Below are 20,998 nucleotides of genomic sequence, written 5' to 3' on the forward strand. Positions count from 1 at the left end.
ATATTAAAATACCTTGATTGAAACAATGAAACTTTGTTGTGAAATACCTTTGAATATATTAGGCTCTAGCAAAACCTTTAGCATTAGATTTATTGCACCTGAATTGACCCTGGTATACAATACTAAAAAGCTGCGTTTGTCTCTGACAGTGTAAACAATATATCACTTGCACCACCACGCTGTAGATGGGACTGGTGATGCATTTGGGCAAATATTTGTTCAATAAATAAAATGACACAATTTACAATAAAGAAATGTAGCTACATTTTGCAAAAATATAATTCAGTAAATGCACTCATTTTAAAAGTGTGTGTATGTGTGTATATCTAATCTATCTATCTATCTATCTATCTATCTATCTAGTCTATCTATCTATCTATCTATCTAATCTATATATATATTCAAGTTGAGAAATGTATGCACTCTCATCACCAAACTACAACCGCCAGGGTGCTATAAGCAAGGGTAGATAAAATGGATTAATGAAGAAGCACTCGCTGGACTTTGGATCATCCAGTGTCAAACTTTTTATAGTATTGTGACATTTCGGGACCTACAAATGTCCCTTCTTCTGACAAGCATCAAGTGGAAAAAACAAACATTTATAGGCCTGTATGACCCTCCCCATAAGGGCTTACCAATCAAAGATAGCCGTGTGTAAAAACCAGCAATCGTGTGCAAAACTACGGACTGACTACAATATATGTAATGTGACAAAAAAACCTAAAGTGGCAATAGCCAGCATATCAGATATGTGAAGTGTGAAGTAAGAAAAGATATAAGTGAAAAAAACGGGGGTATCATCGCCTCCGTTACAATGAATGCATATAATACTTTAACACCATAAACCAGCATGGCTATCAAAACAAATACCTCTAATTGGTTCTAGTACCAAACACAAATCGGATTTGTCCATATCAGTGAAACAACGCCCTCCTTTCTTCTGGAACTACAGTCAAAAACCAATAGATCACAACCGCGATCAACACTCTACGAATCTACAGGCAAAGCCCTCCAGCAAGCATACTGGAAAAGTTATGACCAGCCCTGCATGTTAAGGATATAATGTGATCACAAGTAAATACCCTAAAAAACTGTAACAGGCCCGCCCGCCCCCGGTTCTGAAGTATCAGCAAATAGGGAAAAGACAATGGAGCCATTGCATATAGGGTTGGACTTTATCGTTGTTGACATCTACTAACTTGCGCTCCTCATGTAGGTTAAAAATGCTACCAGTAATTCCAATATCATCACAAACAAGCAAAAATCCCGATTACCAACTATTCAAAGACAAAGTTTACATGATCTGCAATGCCCATATATGACAGATGGGGGCAGTCATGCCTCCCATATAGGGCAATGAACGCTTCATCCCAGCCGCACTAATATATGTAACCTATAACATATAGGTTAATATATATATATATATATATATATAATATGTAAGTAAAGCATTTAAAATCCTACTTCATTTGTATTATACTGTCCAAATATGTTTTTCTTCTCTGCTGCCTGAGTTCTATAGAACTATAGATTGATGAATACATACACTCATATTTAGTTGATTCTAGTGTTTATATTCTACAAAACAGCTTTTTATAGTTTGGATTTGATTGTATTTATCTGTTTATGTATTTATTTATTTTGTTGGTAACAAATCTTCAGTTTGTTGAAGCTCACTTTCCTGAGAGTATAGAGATGTTGTTGAGTTCTGTGATCAGTAACTTTTACATAGTACCCTTTCTTGATATTGCAGTGCATGGCCAAAGAAGAAACAGAATTGAGATTCCGCCAGCTGACTATGGAATACCAAGCGTTGCAGCGAGCATACGCTCTTCTGCAGGAACAAGTTGGTGGAACCCTCGATGCAGAACGCGAAGTTAAGGTCTAAATGAATGATTATTTATATATAATTAAAATATATGTGTTTATCATGTACTAGAATATTTTAATAGAGGAGGACTATTCGGTTTTTAAAATATTTTGTTAAATCAAATTAATAGTACAAAGTAGAAGAAAAACACATCTACATTAAAGTCCTCTGTATTTTTCATGAATATTTGTTAAAGGAATTCTGACCCATTTTTTTTCACAAAGACCGCTGCTCCATAACCTGTCCCGTCTGCTCTGAGCAGGCGGACAGACATCGCCGGAAATCAACCCCGATCGAGTATGATCGGGTATGATCGACCACCTCCCTGCTGGTGGCCCATTGGCCGCGAGTCTGCAGGGGCGGCGTTTGCACCAGCAACTCTTGTGAGCTTCTGGGTGCAATGCTGAATACGGAGAGCATATTGCTCGCCTTATTCAGCGAGGTCTGGCGGACCTGATCCGCACTGTCGGATAGGGTCCGCCAGAACTTGTTAAATATAGGGCCTAAGTATTTCTTTCACAATGCACTCTAGTTTCTCTGGGGCAGTGAGAGGAATTAATTTTAGATTTAACTTCCAGGAAAAGCAGGCAAAATCAATTATTTGGGAACCTTTCAACTTTTTTCTCTGTGCTTCATTAATCTTTATGGGGAATTCAGTTTTGAGGTATTTTTTTGGTCTTTTAATTACATTTTTCAAACACATAAAGTTAGTAGCTATAGGTAAAAAATAGTAATTTCCAGAATGTTCCAATTGTATTATGACAGAATATGAGTTGTAGTAACAAAAAATCGGGTAAGGTTAATTACACAGCAGATTTTGTTGTAATAAGTTACAAAATAAAAGGACAATGATGACATTGAATGTACTATTTATATCTCACAGACCATGAGAGCAGTTACAAGCAGATGTTTAGTAGATATCAGGCAAGGATAGAAGATCTAGAAAAGGCCATTGCTGAGCAGGGTCAGGGTAAGATTTCATTGCTGTTTTTGCTATTTTAGGTGGCTTCTATAATCACATTATATTATTATCAGTTTATTTGTATAGCGCTGCCAAGATTCCGTAGCGCTGGGTACAATGATAGGGGTATACAATGACAAAGATTGTGATAAAATACAAAACATAACAAAACTAAATAATCTAGCACAAAACTAAACTTAAAAGGGACATTGAACCCAAATTTTTTTTTTCACGATTCAGATAGATCATGCAATTTTAAGCAACTTCTCATTTATTCCTAGTATCAATTTTTCTTTGTTCTCTTGCTATCTTTATTTGAAAAAGAAGGCATCTAAGCTTTTGTTTGGTACAGTACTCTGGACAGCACTTTTTTTATTGGTGGATGAATTTATCCACCAATCAGCAAGAACAACCCAGGTTGTTCACCAAAAATGGTCCGGCATCTAAACTTACATTCTTGTATTCAAATAAAGATACCAAGAGAATGAAGACATTTGATAATAAGAGTAAATTAGAGAAAGTTACTTAAAATGTCATGCTCTATCTGAATCACAAAAGAAAAAATGGGTTCAGTGTCCCTTTAAAGGTAATGGTAAATCTAGCGTTTGTCAAATGCTAGGATTTACCTTCACTTAAGTTCTGGAAAAAACATCTTAATACTTTTTTTTTAAAATGACAAAATAAATACAAGTGTTGCTGGAATATAACAATGATATCCTTTATTTTTAAACCATATTATGTAGCCATTGAAGTTTACACAATAATTTAAATAATCCAAATGCTAGAGAGATTAGCAACTTACTTTCACCCATTGACTGCCCCAACTCCGAACAACCATGTAGATGAGAGGAGAGGGGTGTTAGATAAAGATATAAGGGATTATATAATATATAATGCATAACTTTCTCTCCAAACTCACATTTGGAGTAAGTATAAATAATTGATTGAATATAGTGCAACAAGAGGGGGTTAGAAATAAAATCCTGATGTCAAATATCTCTAAAATATTTTTTTGCTTTATGACCATAAACAATATTTTTTTCTAGGACACTAAGTGGATTGAAGAGAAACAAGCACTATATAAAAGGAACCAAGAACTCATAGAAAAAGTAAGATATAAACCCCCGTCACATAAAAAAGAGCAATGAGTGGTCTTGTTTACATTTTTTATTGGTATTTAAGAGGAATGTCAAAGTCAAAATTAAACTGTCATGCTTCAGGTAAGGCATTTAATCCTAAGAGACATTTCAATTTACCTTTGTCATCAATTTTACTTTTTTCTCTTGGTATCCTTTATTGAAAAGCATACATAGATAGGCTCAGGCGTCCATCTGTCTTGCAAAAGACAGTGAACAGTTCATAAAGGATGACGCTATATTAGGCTCTTTAGCTTTTATTGTCTAAGGCCTAGATTTAGAGTTTGGCGGTAGCCGTGAAAACCAGCGTTAGAGGCTCCTAACGCTGGTTTTAGGCTACCGCCGGTATTTGGAGTCACTGAAAAAGGGTCTAACGCTCACTTTTCAGCCGCGACTTTTCCATACCGCAAATCCCCTTACGTCAATTGCGTATCCTATCTTTTCAATGGGATCTTCCTAACTCCGGTATTTAGAGTCGTTTCTGAAGTGAGCGTTAGAGCTCTAACGACAAAACTCCAGCCGCAGAAAAAAAGCAGGAGTTAAGAGCTTCTGGGCTAACGCCGGTTCATAAAGCTCTTAACTACTGTACCCTAAAGTACACTAACACCCATAAACTACCTATGTACCCCTAAACTGAGGTCCCCCCACATCGCCGCAACTCGATTAAATTTTTTTAACCCCTAATCTGCCGACCGCCCACCTACGTTATACTTATGTACCCCTAATCTGCTGCCCCTAACACCGCCGACCCCTATATTATATTTATTAACCCCTAATCTGCCCCCCTCAACGTCGCCGACACCTGCCTACACTTATTAACCCCTAATCTGCCGAGCGGACCTGAGCGCTACTATAATAAAGTTATTAACCCCTAATCCGCCTCACTAACCCTATCATAAATAGTATTAACCCCTATCTGCCCTCCCTAACATCGCCGACACCTAACTTCAATTATTAACCCCTAATCTGACGACCGGAGCTCACCCGCTACTATAATAAATGGATTAACCCCTAAAGCTAAGTCTAACCCTAACACTAACACCCCCCTAACTTAAATATAATTTACATCTAACGAAATTAATTAACTCTTATTAAATAAATTATTCCTATTTAAAGATAAATACTTGCCTGTAAAATAAATATTAATCCTAAAATAGCTACAATGTAATTATAATTTATATTGTAGCTATATTAGGATTTAATATTTATTTTACAGGCAACTTTGTAATTATTTTAACCAGGTACAATAGCTATTAAATAGTTAAGAACTATTTAATAGTTACCTAGTTAAAATAATAACAAATTTACCTGTAAAATAAATCCTAACCTAAGTTATAATTAAACCTAACACTACCCTATCAATAAATTAATTAAATAAAATACCTACAATTACCTACAATAAAACCTAACACTACACTATCAATAATTAATTAAATACAATTCCTACAAATAACTACAATTACATAAACTAACTAAAGTACAAAAAATAAAAAAGAACTAAGTTACAAAAAATAAAAAAATATTTACAAACATAAGAAAAATATTACAACAATTTTAAACTAATTACACCTACTCTAAGCCCCCTAATAAAATAACAAAGACCCCCAAAATAAAAAAATGCCCTACCCTATTCTAAATTAATAGAGTTAAAAGCTCTTTTACCTTACCAGCCCTGAACAGGGCCCTTTGCGGGGCATGCTCCAAGAAAATCAGCTCTTTTGCCTGTAAAAAAAAACATACAATACCCCCCCCCAACATTACAACCCACCACCCACATACCCCTAATCTAACCCAAACCAAACACTAAGCCCCCTGAAGATCTTCCTACCTTGTCTTCACCTCAACAGTATCACCGATCCGTCCTGGCATCCGGTGCTGAAGAGGTCCAGAAGAGGCTCCAAAGTCTTCCTCCTATCCGGCAAGAAGAGGACATCCGGACCGGCAAACATCTTCATCCAAGCGGCATCTTCGCTCTTCTTCATCCGGTGCGGAGCGGGTCCATGTTGAAGCAGCCGACGCGGATCCATCCTCTTCTTTCTGCGTCTCCCGATGAATGACGGTTCCTTTAAGGGACGTCATCCAAGATGGCGTCCCTCGAATTCCGATTGGCTGATAGGATTCTATCAGCCAATCGGAATTAAGGTAGGAATATTCTGATTGGCTGATGGAATCAGCCAATCAGAATCAAGTTCAATCCGATTGGCTGATCCAATCAGCCAATCAGATTGAGCTTGCATTCTATTGGCTGTTTTTTCCTCGATCAGCCAATAGAATGCGAGCTCAATCTGATTGGCTGATTGGATCAGCCCAATCGGATTGAACTTGATTCTGATTGGCTGATTCCATCAGCCAATCAGAATATTCCTACCTTAATTCCGATTGCTGATAGAATCCTATCAGCCAATCGGAATTCGAGGGACGCCATCTTGGATGACGTCCCTTAAAGGAACCGTCATTCGTCGGGAGACGCAGAAAGAAGAGGATGGATCCGCGTCGGCTGCTTCAACATGGACCCGCTCCGCACCGGGATGGAAGAAGATCGAAGATGCCGCTTGGATGAAGATGTTTGCCGGTCCGGATGTCCTCTTCTTGCCGGATAGGAGGAAGGACTTTGGAGCCTCTTCTGGACCTCTTCAGCACCGGATGCCAGGACGGTTCGGTGATACCTGTTGTGGTGAAGACATGGTAGGAAGATCTTCAGGGGCTTAGTGTTAGGTTTATTTAAGGGGGGTTTGGGTTAGATTAGGGGTATGTGGGTGGTGGGTTGTAATGTTGGGGGGGGTATTGTATGTTTTTTTTACAGGCAAAAGAGCTGATTTTCTTGGGGCATGCCCCGCAAAGGGCCCTGTTCAGGGCTGGTAAGGTAAAAGAGCTTTTAACTCTATTAATTTAGAATAGGGTAGGGCATTTTTTTATTTGGGGTTCTTTGTTATTTTATTAGGGGGCTTAGAGTAGGTGTAATTAGTTTAAAATTGTTGTAATATTTTTCTTATGTTTGTAAATATTTTTTTATTTTTTGTAACTTAGTTCTTTTTTATTTTTTGTACTTTAGTTATTTATGTAATTGTAGTTATTTTTAGGAATTGTATTTAATTTATTTATTGATAGTGTAGTGTTAGGTTATATTGTAGGTAATTGTAGGTATTTTAGTAATTAATTTATTGATAGGGTAGTGTTTAGGTTTAATTATAACTTAGGTTAGGATTTATTATACAGGTAATTTTGTTATTATTTTAACTAGGTAACTATTAAATAGTTCTTAACTATTTAATAGCTATTGTACCTGGTTTAAAATAATTACAAAGTTGCCTGTAAAATAAATATTAATCCTAAAATAGCTACAATGTAATTATAATTTATATTGTAGCTATATTAGGATTTATTTTACAGGTAAGTAATTTATCTTTAAATAGAATCATTTATTTTAATAAGAGTTAATTAATTTCGTTAGATGTAAATTATATTTAAGTTAGGGGGGTGTTAGTGTTAGGGTTTAGACTTAGCTTTAGGGGTTAATCCATTTATTATAGTAGCGGTGAGCTCCGGTCGTCAGATTAGGGGTTAATAATTGAAGTTAGGTGTCGGCGATGTTAGGAGGGCAGATTAGGGGTTAATACTATTTATGATAGGGTTAGTGAGGCGGATTAGGGGTTAATACTTTATTATAGTAGCGCTCAGGTCCGCTCGGCAGATTAGGGGTTAATAAGTGTAGGCAGGTGTCGGCGACGTTGTGGGGGGCAGATTAGGGTGTTAATAAATATAATATAGGGGTCGGCGGTGTTAGGGGCAGCAGATTAGGGGTACATAAGGATAACGTAGGTGGCGGCGCTTTGCGGTCGGCAGATTAGGGGTTAATTATTGTAAGTAGCTGGCGGCGACATTGTGGGGGCAGGTTAGGGTTAATAAATATAATATAGGGGGTCGGCGGTGTTAGGGGCAGCAGATTAGGGGTACATAGGGATAATGTAAGTTGCGGCGGTTTATGGAGCGGAAGATTAGGGGGTTAATAATATCAATGCAGGGGTCAAGCGATAGCGGGGGGTGGAAGATTAGGGGTTAATAAGTGTAAGGTTAGGGGTGTTTAGACTCGGGGTACATGTTAGGAGTGTTAGGTGCAGACGTAGGAAGTGTTTCCCCATAGGAAACAATGGGGCTGCTGTTAGGAGCTGAACGCTGCTTTTTTACAGGTGTTAGGTTTTTTTTTCAGCTCAAACAGCCCCCATTGTTTTCCTATGGGAGAATCGTGCACGAGCACGTTTTTGAGGCTGGCCGCGTCCGTAAGCAACTCTGGTATCGAGAGTTGCATTGCGGTAAAAATGCTCTACGCTCCTTTTTTGGAGCCTAACGCAGCATTTTTTTGGACTCTCGATACCAGAGTTAAATTTTATGGTGCGGCCAGAAAAAAGCCTGCGTAGCGTTAACAACCCATCTACCACCAAACTCCAAATCTAGGCCTAAATTTGCAACTTGCTCTAATTACAGGTTAGTTTCTATTTCTTTATGAATCTTAGAGTCGGGTTGATTCACAAGCTTAGCAAGGTAGAGTTTATTACATTTTCAAGTAATAGGAACAAAATGACAAAGAGAAAAAATGAAACATAATATTACTGCCCTTTGGGTGAAGCTGCTGTGTTCCTTATTAATCTACAACTGCTTTCAGATGTTTATGTTCCAAAGGGAATTTCTCTGACTTTTAAAAGAAGATGATATCATCAAAATCGTGCAGTACCATGGCAACAGAGTATTACATCACTCACATGTGATCTTTCATTAAAGGGACATGAAATGCAAAAATTCTCTTTTGTAATTCAGACTGTGTGCATACAATTTAAAAAATTAAATAAAACTCAAATTTACTTATTTTATCAAATTTGCTTCATTCCTATAGTATTCTCTGTTGAAGAGATGACCAGGTAGGTGTCTAAAGGGACCACATGGCAGGAAAAAAAAGAACATTCTTGGAAAAACTGCTGCCATAAATGTGCTCCAGACACGTGCACACTCCTGAACTTACATCTCTGCATTTTAACAAAACATACCAAGAGAATGAAAAATATTTGATATTAGAAGTAAATTAGAACCTTGTTTATAAATGCATGCTGTATCTGAATCATGGAAGAAAAAAGATTTGAGTTTCATGTCCCTTTAACTCTGCTTTTCTATCCTTGTCCTTTCTTCCTGTTTTATTAGGAATAGCTCTAAACAAGAAGATGGGAAATAAAGTCGTATGTCTGGCACAAAGTTAACCACTAGAAAGGAAAGTACTCACAAAATGGGTTCTTTCCAATACAAAAACGGTTTTGTTTACCAAAATAGTTCTATTTGATTTTGTTTTTAGGAAGGCAGTAGCACCCTGCTGAAACACATTGAGGTGTTTTTTCATTTTTTTAATTAAAATCCACTACAGAAAGACTTCCGTTGTCAAGTATTTTGGAAAATAAACCCTTTTGTATTTTCTTTTAGTGCTTAACTTTGTGTCATAATTATTAATAATAATAATAATAAGGTAATAAATAAAAAAATAATATATAATATATATATATATTACAAAATCTGATGTAGAAAAACAAATTTTTCATACATTTATTAGTGATGAAAAACGGTTTATCCTATATTTCTGGGAGAGCTGGACACTATGGCAGACCTCCACAATGATAAATAAGTGCTTGGAGTACTTCCCATCTGCAGCCATAAATGAAATGAGTTCTTTTACATGGGAGATTAATATTCAGGTCATAAAAACCATCCCAGTAATATGTAGTGGGAATTCAGCCTTATTTGCATGAAGACTGAAGGAATCTGGTAATATTTCATAGGGTTAATGGAAGGGAAGTAATTTAAGTCCTATGGTTGAAAAGGCATCAATTCTAGATTTGCTTATTGTCTGTTTCGCCAGCTAATCGCCATATACGGATTACTGTTAAATATGTTGTCCTTTTTCCTTATGTTGTGATATAAAATATTTGTAGTAATATTATTTGGGTTTTCAAATTAGATTAATCCTTGAAAACATCTCTTCATTGTGTATAACAATATGCCTTTTGATTGATGCTTCTATAAAGATTATAGTTCTGTACAGAGGCGTAACTAGAACTCACTGGGCCCCAGGGCAAAGTCTGCAGCAGGGTCCCCTCATTTGAACAACACCGCTTCCATGTGTGTGTGTATGCATTTGTGTGTATATATATATATAGACACATACTCAAATACATACACACACAAATACATGCACACATGCATGGCATGCATACATACACATACAAAAACAGATGCACATATACACACAAACAAAAACACACACATTATGCACACAAACACATGCACACGTACACAAAAACACATGCACATACACACAACATATACACATACACACACATGCACAAGACAGAGTTAGATACAAAGCCTAGCAAATACCCATAACAAATACTACAGCACTAAGAAAATAAAACTTACCACAGCAGACTGCTTACTTCCTTTGCAGAGCTTTCTATTTCCTTTTTTTTTTGCACAACACGTTTAGCGATCTCTAGTGGTGATTCAAAAATTTTCATCTCTGTAAACAAGCTACTCTAAAATCTGATTCTAGTTAAAGGGCCATTATACACTAATTTTTTCTTTGCATAAATGTTTTGTAGATGATCTATTTATAAAGCCCATAAAGTTTGTTTTTTTTTAAATTTTTTATAATTTTGCTTATTTTTAAATAACATTGCTCTGATTTTCAGACTCCTAACCAAGCCCCAAAGTTTTATTTGAATACCGTCAGCTACCTTCTCCAGCTTGTTCCTGTTTGTGTAAAGGGTCTTTTCATATGCAAAAGAAGGGGGAGGGAGGAGTGTCTTATTTCCCACTTGCTTCTAAGTACGTTTTTAAACCATTTTATACTGGATTTTTATATCGTTATCTGTGCATCTTATTCTTTATAGTTGTGTCTATTACATGCAGTTATATGAAAAAGAGTGTATACTGTCCCTTTAAGCAGCTGCGGCCGGGATCCCTAAAAGGATGGGCCCAGTGGCAGTGGCGACCCTGAGACCCTTTAATTTCGCCCCTATTTTTGTACTATTGATGCTTCTTTTCATTAGAATCACATGACAACTTCAGATGGGTATCTTACCAAACTTATGCTCTCTTTACAGATAAAACAACTTGAGACAGATGAAGCCAAACTCAAGCATGATGTCCAAGATGTGAAAGACCAAAATGAGCTCTTGGAGTTTAGAATCTTAGAACTTGAAGTAAGTTTTCCATATGGAATTGGTATGGAATTGGTATCTTGATTCTCAAAGCTCATAACTCAAGGAAGATTATCTATAAAGATCATTCCTAAAAGGTCCTTTACAGGAAGGGAAATTTTATCTTGAAAATAAAATAAGCAGTTTAAAAATTGCATTGAAAGTATTAAGTAAAAAATGTAATGCCAAAATACAAAGTGAAAAGTGTATTAACATTGCAAAGTAAGATTTAAATAAAAAGTGAGTTATATTGAAATGCAAAGTAAAAGTCATATTAAAAGTAAAAATTGGATTTAAAATACAAATCAAATTTTATATGGAAACTACAAAATAAAATTAGAGTCACATTTCAAATACAATATACAAATTTGAATTTCAAGTTGTAATTAGAGTTCAAAATATAAATCATATGTTGTAAATCTTCCATTTAAATTGCATCTTGCATTAGATATTCTCTTTTTTTAATGTCTTATTGTACTCTATAAGCATTTTACCTCTGCAGTTTCACTGATGTATTTCACCAATTATACACAATGTACTTATTACACTTTTGAGAAAAAGATCTGTATGCAAAACTAGAAGCTTGGAAATCAGCTTCACCCAGCAGCAATTCAAACCTACTCCCAGCTAATGAGAGGCAAATACCTCAAAAACGTTTGTCCAATGATGGTTCTGAATTCATGCACTTACCCTGGCTAAGCTTAAAAGCTTTGTGTACAGCATTGATATGGTTTAAAATGAAGGTAAACTTTGATGAATGAAAGCCTGTTTTTTTAAAATACTATTTAAAACAGGGGCACTTTCATTCATCAAAGTTTAGAAAGCAGCCGTTTTGGTTAAAAACTTACCTTTGTTCTTTTCACAGCCAGAGCAGCTTCCCTCACCCGGAGATCCTCTCTTCACACGTCATCAATGACTAATCCAGCTTCCTCCAATCACAGCTTTCCCCCCAGGGGATTCATTGCCTTAGGCCAAGCCGTGATTGGAGAAAGCAGGATTAGTCATTGATGACATGTGAAGAGAGGATCTCCGGGTGGGGGAAGCTGCTCTGGCTGTGAAAAAAATCAAAGGTACGTTTTTAATCAAAACGGCTGCTTTCTAAAATTTTGATGAATGTAAGTGCCCCTGTTTTTAATAGTATTTTTAAAAATCGGGCTTTCGTTCATCAAAGTTTACCTTCACTTTAAAGGGAATCTGCCTAAAAGCAGGTTGAAGCAAAAAGGTGGGACATTGTGAACCTCATTTGCATAGCTTACCCAAAATCCTTTGTTGCATTGGAAACAATGTATGTAGAGGTTTTCTGTGGGAAAACAAGTCTTCTTTTTTGCCCTGATTTGTTACTGGGCTACACAATGACTTGTTTTCTCTACAATTAAAAAATTATTAGTGTTGTTCGGTCCCATGTTAAACTTGCTCTACCCTGTGAGATTCTGCATTCACTTAGTTTCTATAACATGTAGCTCAGCACTCTCTGGGATTTCCAGATTCAGTACCTTTTCTTAGAGAATTCAGGGAGTTAAGGTCTGCAAGTAGTTCACTCCATTCTGGTAGATTTTTTAGTATCAGTCCTATTTAAAGAGACACCAACATTAAAATTAAACCTTCATGATTCAGATAGCGCAATCATTTAGAAAAATAAATAAATTCCAATTCACTTCCATTATCAAATTGTGCACAGTCTTTTTGTAGGCACAATTTCTAAGGCACTAGTTCCTTCTGAGCATGTGCAAGAATTCACAGTGTATACGTATTTATATGAGTCTGTGATTGACTGGTGGCTGTCACATGATACAGGGGCAGGGGTGGAGCTAACATTTGTGCAGCAGGTGCAGTGGCACCAGGGCCCAAGTGCTGAGGCCCCATAGCAGCCAGTCTATACAAAGGTTTGTGCAGAATGTGCACAATCCTAATGCAGGGGAGCCTTTTATTAGTGCAGGTTGCATATCTATCATTCTATATATATATATCTATCTATCTTAGATTTATCTATCTATGTATCTATCTATGTATCTATCTTAGATTTATCTATCTATCATTGCTATTGCTTACTACTGAGTTATTTTTGCACCGGAGCCCTCTGTTGAGTAGGTCCACTAGTGTACAGGGACCCAGCAAATGAAAAGACATTTTGAAACATGTCTACAAATCTACTGCTGACAAAGTGCTATTTGTCTTTTTCTTATGAACTTGTTGAGTATGCAGTTCTAATGTATTTAATAATCCTTTAAGGAAGTCATGTAGAAACCCAAGGTTTACCATAGGTCAAAAGGATGACAAAAGAGAAGTGGAAAAAAGCAAGTGGCAGATATGTTTCATGTTTATAAAAAAAAAAAAAAACTAAACTAAAGCACAGTAGAGCAATGGTGAAATCAGGGAGGAAAGGAGTTAAATAAATGTTTTGGGTAAAGTCCTATGAACCTATGGCATTATTAAACCTATATATGTCTGACAGTTACTGAGCATGTCTGTTTTTGCATCTGGTAGCTAATAAGCTCTGCTATGTATTTAGGAAAGAGAAAGGAGATCACCTGCGATCACATTTCACCACATCCCATTTACAGAAGGAAAAAGTCCCCTTCAGGTTTATTGTGAAGCTGAAGGGGTTATGGTGAGTTCTGTATTCCTGGCTTATTTCTACACTCAGCTCTCATGATTAGCCCTGTTGTCATTATGTCTAATTTCACATTTTTAGGATATTGTTGTGTCAGAGCTGATGAAAAAATTGGACATCCTCGGAGATAACGCCGTAAGTGTATGTTCCTTTTATAAATTGTGCACGTCTTTTTGTCTTGTTTGTTTTTCTGCTATTTTCAAACAGGCTGTAAAATCAGAATTTTTTTTTTTAGCAGGAATATGGATAAAATGACCACATATTAATTATAGCTAATGGTTTATAAAAGGACATTTTTTTGTGTCTTTCTGCTATGTTCATCTTAAAAAATTAATTAAAAAAAATGGACAAGATTACACAAAAATATTGGCCCTATGTTGTGATGACATTGCTTGAGCGCAATAGTGCTTTTATTTTTGTACTCATATTCCTAGTAAAAAGTAATATTTTAGTGCTTGAGCGAAAGTCGAGGGTGCTAACATCTGCATGTCGCATAGCCTGGGTGCACTAAATCCCTCACATAACAGACTTTTATAGGGGGTGTTGAAAAACTCATACCAATTATTACTCGAGCGCTAAACCTCCGCTCAGGTAGTGGAGTTCTTTACTTATATTCATACTATGGTGTTGTTTTGAAATATGTGTTACAAACACTGCAAATATACATATACAGTATACATATAAAAGCATCTAAACATGTTGGATATTTTTTGCATAAAAAAAACATGAAGTAAAAGATATTTAAATTCAAACTAATATTTATCAATTGCAAACTTCCTACTAACTTTCATTGGCTGAATTTAAACAGTTTTTACTTATAGCTATTCAAGCAATAAAATGTCAACCAGTTAAGGTGAATGTAAACTTAAGACTAGTGCCCCACGGCCTTAGATAGACTTTTAAAAATCAACAAGGGTTTAATTCATCAAATATTTTATATGTATGTATTTTGCCCAATTTTTACCTATTTACTGTTGCGACGATAAGCGCAGCTCTCCCGTCCACCATATTTTCGAATTGATTGACAGATGATGATTTGTAAAAGAACTAATCCTTGATTCCCCCCAGGGGCGTTTAGCCCCTTTTGCATAAACGTCACGGCCCGGGGGGAAACAAGGATTAGTTCTTTTACGAATCGTCAACTGTCAATCAATTAGACAAAATGGCGAACGGGAGAGTTGCGCTTATTGTTGCAGCGGTAAATAGGTGAAAAATGGGCAAAATACATACATATAAAAGATTTAATGAATTAAACACTGGCTAATTTTTAAACGTATATCCAATGCCGTGGGGCACTAGTATTAAGTTTACATTCACTTTAATTGATTGTGTTTCAGATGGATAACAAAACTTTTTTGAGCATTATATTTAAGTCAATTATATATAGCCAAAATAGTTATTTTTAAATGAAATACTCCCTCTTGCCACTTCATCATTTGCGTGAGCGTACGTAGGTTTCTGTGTCTGCAAGTGTTATACTTTTAACTAAGGGTGATCAAAGACCAAAATTTGCATTTAATTATGAGCAATAACAGAATTTTTGCAATGTCTTCTTTTCCACTGCACCGCAGAGAGGCTGGTGTGTGTCATGCATGATTTAGAACCTTGCCCATTAACATGCTTCAAAGTGATTGTTTGACATGCACCCAGTTATATATATGGTAAACACATAGTCAAGAGGATTTCTAAGAGGTATCTCCCTAGACTACAAATCAGTGCTTATTTTGACATATTTAAATATTTTGTATCCGATCTTTTGCAAATCAATGCTTAATTTCTGATATATACTAAGCATATATAATATATATAAGCTTTGCTATCTCTTTAAAAATATTTTCCACTCTCAGGACTTAATTTTCAATATATCTTCAACTTTTTATTTCACCATATCACAGTCATCATATCAGGACCTTTTTCAAGACCAATTTTATATTTTAAATAAACATATTTTCTCTGTTGTCACAAAATATAAAATTGATCTTGTACACTTGAAATCTGGGCGCAAATCAGGCCTTTTTATTTGCATTGATTAAACATCTTAAATGGTGATTAAATGTTGAGTTTGCATAAAAAAGACTGAAAACTTTAGCATTAAAGTTATGGCAAACCTTAAAGGGATATGAAACCCACATTTTTTTTCTTTAATGATTCAGATAGAGCATGCAATTTTAAGCAACTTTCTAATTTACTCCTATTATCAAATGTTCTTTGTTCTCTTGGTATGAGCAGCAATGCACTACTGGTTGCTGACTGAACACATGGGTGAGCCAATGAAAATCAGTATATACATGCAGCAACCAATCAGCAGCTAGAACCTAGGTTCTTTGCTGCTCCTGAGATTTCCTAGATAAACATTTCAGCAAAGGTTAACAAGAGAAGGAAGCAAATGAAACAATATAATTAAATTGGAAAGTTGTTTAAAATTGTATTCTCTATCTGAATCATGAAAGAAAAAATTTGGGTTTCCTTTCCCTTTAACTAATATATTTAATCTTTGACATTAAAAAAGTATATGTGTATCTTTTTCTGTTTTTAATCCATCTGTTAAAGGGTTAAATTAGTGCATATAGTAATGCTTCTATTACAATGTTATGCCGGCCCACTTGGATGAACTCTTTTTTTTTATGCCAGTTCTAGTTAACATCCAATCAGCATGTGTGTCATTTGACAATCTTGAAGTCCAGCCCCTTTAAACCCCTTAGAAAGCCTATGTAGAGAGTGGATTTGACTGCTCTATACATCACAACCCAGTCAAAAGAGGAAATGAGGGGGGGGGGGGGAGGAACAGACAATACCAATTAGGATTATAAATCTTTTTTTATAAAATATATATAAACTTTTAAAAAAGATATATATTATGTGGTTTTACTTGCAAACTAATATATTTTTCATTGCAACATTCTTTTAGTCTGAAATTCACCATCACTTTATTTTTTCTGCTACTTTAAGATACATATATACAAAACATGGTTAACCACAGTAAGACTGTTACACCATATTTAATTAATATGACCTCTGAATTCTTAAAATCATTTATAGTTGAATTTGAATGTATTTTTAGTTTTTCTGTAAGATTTTAAGAAGAAGCAAATAAAACTAATCAGCTTTGCTAACTTGTTATAAATGTGTTTGCAGAACTTGGCTAATGACGAACAGGTGGTTATTATTCAAGCAAGAACTGTCCTAAATTTGGCTGAAAAGGTAAATTAATTTACTAATTTATCACTTTTAGAAAAAAATGTTTCTTTAAATTAAGTATTATAATTAAATCACTTGTGAATATTATGTCACAAGGATTTATTATGGGGTTGGGTTAAAACAACATTTTAAATGAGTTTACTTTACCAACACAAAAAATATTAGATATATGCTTTCAGATTCAGTTGAATTTAAAAAAAACCCCACTTATTCTACTGTATTCTTTGCAGTCACTCCACAATGAAAAATGAGCACCCCCTTTAGCAAATAAACAAATTTACTTTTATCATCAAACTTGCTTTGTTCTCTTTGTATCCTTTGTTGAAAGCTAAACCTAGATAGGCACATATGCTAATTTCTAAGCCCTTGAACGCTTTCTCTTATCTCAGTGCATTTTGACAGTTTTTCACAGTTAGACAGTGCTAGTTCATGTGTGCCATATAGATAACATTGTGATCACGACCGTGGAGTTATTTAAGAGTAAGCACTAATTGGCTAAAATGCAAGTCTGTCAAAAGAACTGAGATAAGGGGGCAGTCTGCAGAGGCTTAGATACAAGGTAATCACAGAGTTAAAATGTATATTAATATAACAGTGTCAGTTATGTAAAATTGGGGAATGGGTAATGAAGGGATTCTCTATATTTTTAAACAATAACAATTCTGGAGTAGACTGTCCCTTTAAGTTGTTGTTCAGCTGATCCTCTTCTGCCTTGAAGACATTCTGTTATAGGAAATAAGTGATTCACAAATTTCTGTTAACAAACCAGTAATGTTGACAAAATTCAGCCGCACTGAATGACTCCAGAGTTTAATCTTATATTTCATACCAAATGATTTGTCCTGGCATATGTATAAAAAAGATGTTGGGCTTATGTGTCTAGAACTCTGTGCAGGTTTAAACTGGGCATTATTTATCATTGTTCATATTGTAATTTGATGAAAATTTGTTGTCAAACTACCATGTCTCAAGAAGACAAAATATTTTTGCAGTCTATACCAGAAAATGATATGCTTAATTATGTGTCAGCTTCAGAATTTTCTCAGATGGTCATTTGATAATCAAGTAACTATAGTTGTGCTACCTGCTTACTAGAAGGAGTAAGGGGTTAAGTTTTAGGGGTCAAGTTATCAAGCTCCGTAAGGAGTTTGATGCCCCGTGTTTCTGGCAAGTCTGAAGGACCGTCAAAGACCGATGCTCCATAACCTCTCCGTCTGAGGCCGCGAACAGAAATAAACCCGATCAGATTCATTGACACTCCCTGCAAGCGGCTGATTGTTATGTTTAGTCGTCATAAAATAGCTGTTTTGTTATTATTTATGAAAGGGACAGTCTACTCCAGACTTTATATTGTTTAAAAAGATAGATAATCCCATTATTACTCAATCCTCACTTTTGCATAACCAACACTGTTATATTAATAAACATATTACCTCTGTGATTACCTTGTATTTAAGCCTCTGCAGACTGCACCTTTATCTTAGCGCTTTTGACATACATCAGTTTAGCCAACCAGTGCAGACTCCTAAATAACTCCACGGGAGTGAGCACAATGTTAACTATATGACACACATGAACTAGTATTGTCTAACTCTGAAAAACTTTCAAAATGCTGTGAGCTAAGAGGCGGTTTTCAACGGTTTTAGAAATCAGTTTGAGCCTACCTAGGTTTATGTTTTCAAAAATACCACCAAGGGAACAAAGCAAATTTGATGTTAAAAGTAAATTTGAAAGTTATGAAAGTTTAATTATGATAAGACTGTCCCTTTAACTTCTAGCCAAGTTTCTTAGCCACTTGGTAAGAATAAATGGTAGATATATAGGTCTATAGGCTTACACCTGTCTCCAGGGACACACCAAACTCAGTTAAAGCACTAATGTCTGATATATTAGGAAGTTCCATGTAAGAATGAACAAATTAACTGCAAACAGCTTTATTGGAACATTAAGAAGTACATAAATCATTCACAACTTATTCGACCAGGGGTTGTCTATTAAACATTTTATAGGGGTTTCTATTAATGTGCCTTTAGTTTTAATTTCAGTGTGATATAAATCTGCTCCTGGTTTTTGTGTCTAGTGGCTCCAGCAGATAGAGGTGACAGAATCTGCTCTTCAGCAGAAGATGGTGGACATTGAGCATGAGAAAGTAAGTTCAATAATGTAACTAACGGGGAATATTTCAAAATTAATAATGCTACTATGCATCTAATAATGCAGTAATGAGCAAAAAAACAGACTTAGAGGCCTATCTATCAAGCTCCAAATGGAGTTTGAGGGCCCGTGTTTCTGGCGAGCCTACAGGCTCGCCAGAAACAGCAGTTATGAAGCAGCGGTCTAAAGACCGCTGTTCCATAACCTTATGTGCCTGCTCTGATGAGGCGGACAGAGATTGACACAATTCAACCCGATGGAGTATGATCAGGTTGATTGACAACCCCCTGTTTGTGGCCGATTGGTCGCAAATCTGCAGGGGGCAGCGTTGCACCAGCAGCTCACAAGAGCTGCTTGTGCAATGCTGAATACAGAGAGCGTATTGCTCTCTGCATTCAGCGAGGTCTGTCGGACCTGATCCGCACTGTCGGATCAGGTCCGATAGACCTTTGATAAATAGGCCTTTTTGTCTTTTTCATAGGAATTGTTCACCAAGCAGAAAGGGTATCTGGAAGATGAGCTGGACTTCCGGAAACAGTCATTGGATCAAGCCCATAAGGTAAGCTTTTATTAAAACGTTCTGCTGGCAGCACTCCAGGTACTGAAGGTTTTTTTTTGGTTAGTAGTAGATACCAGACGAGTTGTGGACTACCTTCCATTGGGTATTTAATTTCCTGACTAGAAATAAGGTCATGGGGCCTAGATTTAATAAAACCTGTTCATGAAACTAATATCTGAAAAAAACTCACTGCAAAATAGCAACTCAAAAATGACAGAATTCATTAAGTGCCACTCAGCAGCAATATATACAGTCATAAAGCTTCCAACTGTGAAGTTATTTCATATTCTTGCCATACAGTATATTTACATTCACAAAACACTTGTGTGCTCTTACCTTGGCACAGCATATCTTAGAGTTGGAGGCAATGCTATATGATGCCCTGCAACAGGAAGCTGGTGCTAAGATGTTCCAAATACTTTCTGAGGAAGAAAGGGAGAAACTGAAATGCGCAGTAGAACAGTGGAAACGTCAAGTGATGAGTGAGCTTCGAGAAAGAGATGCCCAGATCTTGCGTGAGAGGATGGAGATTATTCAGCATGCTCAACAGGTAAAGAATAACTGGGCATCCTACATATTCATAGCAGCCATATAGAGCAAGATAAGATCATGAGATGGAAAATGTTGCATCATTATAAAAAGGTAAAACTTTTGAAATATTTTTTTTTCTAAATGATTTTTAAATATGTGGTTTTTAGAAATAGAAAAAAAATAGAAATACTTTAAGCCAGATACATTTAAAGTGCTTTGTAGTTCCCAAGTATGGCCACTGTTTCCTGATCAAAGACTTGAATGTCCCATTACGTCCCCCAGTTAAGATCTCACAAGGCTCCCCTACCTGCCCCCTTTTGTAACAAACAATGGGCCACATTATGTCCCCCAGTTCAGATCTCACAAGGCTCCCCTACCAGCCCCCTTTTGTAATAAACAATGGGCCACATTATGTCCCCCAGTTAAGATCTCACAAGGCTCCCCTACCTGCACCCTTTTGTAACAAACAATGGGCCACATTATGTCCCCCAGTTCAGATCTCACAAGGCTCCCCTACCTGCCCCCTTTTGTAACAAACAATGGGCCACATTATGTCCCCCAGTTCAGATCTCACAAGGCTCCCCTACCAGCCCCCTTTTGTAACAAACAATGGGCCACAATATGTCCCCCAGTTAAGATCTCACAAGGCTCCCCTACCTGCACCCTTTTGTAACAAACAATGGGCCACATTATGTCCCCAGTTCAGATCTCACAAGGCTCCCCTACCTGCCCCCTTTTGT

The 20,998-nt window shown here is 36.2% G+C and overlaps 1 protein-coding gene across 1 annotated transcript in view; it reads left to right on the forward strand.

The window, feature by feature from the left end:
- Nucleotides 1-20,998, forward strand: part of JAKMIP3 (Janus kinase and microtubule interacting protein 3) — a 167,000-nt gene that overhangs the window by 132,643 nt on the left and 13,359 nt on the right. The window contains exons 10-19 of the mRNA XM_053691742.1: nt 1,757-1,885; nt 2,765-2,840; nt 3,879-3,943; nt 11,110-11,208; nt 13,715-13,813; nt 13,898-13,951; nt 16,952-17,017; nt 19,095-19,163; nt 19,650-19,727; nt 20,074-20,277. Of these exons, the coding sequence (XP_053547717.1) occupies nt 1,757-1,885; nt 2,765-2,840; nt 3,879-3,943; nt 11,110-11,208; nt 13,715-13,813; nt 13,898-13,951; nt 16,952-17,017; nt 19,095-19,163; nt 19,650-19,727; nt 20,074-20,277 (939 nt within the window). The remainder of the gene's footprint in view (nt 1-1,756; nt 1,886-2,764; nt 2,841-3,878; nt 3,944-11,109; nt 11,209-13,714; nt 13,814-13,897; nt 13,952-16,951; nt 17,018-19,094; nt 19,164-19,649; nt 19,728-20,073; nt 20,278-20,998) is intronic.

Source organism: Bombina bombina, chromosome 9, assembly GCF_027579735.1.
Source record: "Bombina bombina isolate aBomBom1 chromosome 9, aBomBom1.pri, whole genome shotgun sequence".
Classification (NCBI taxonomy): Eukaryota; Metazoa; Chordata; class Amphibia; order Anura; family Bombinatoridae; genus Bombina; species Bombina bombina.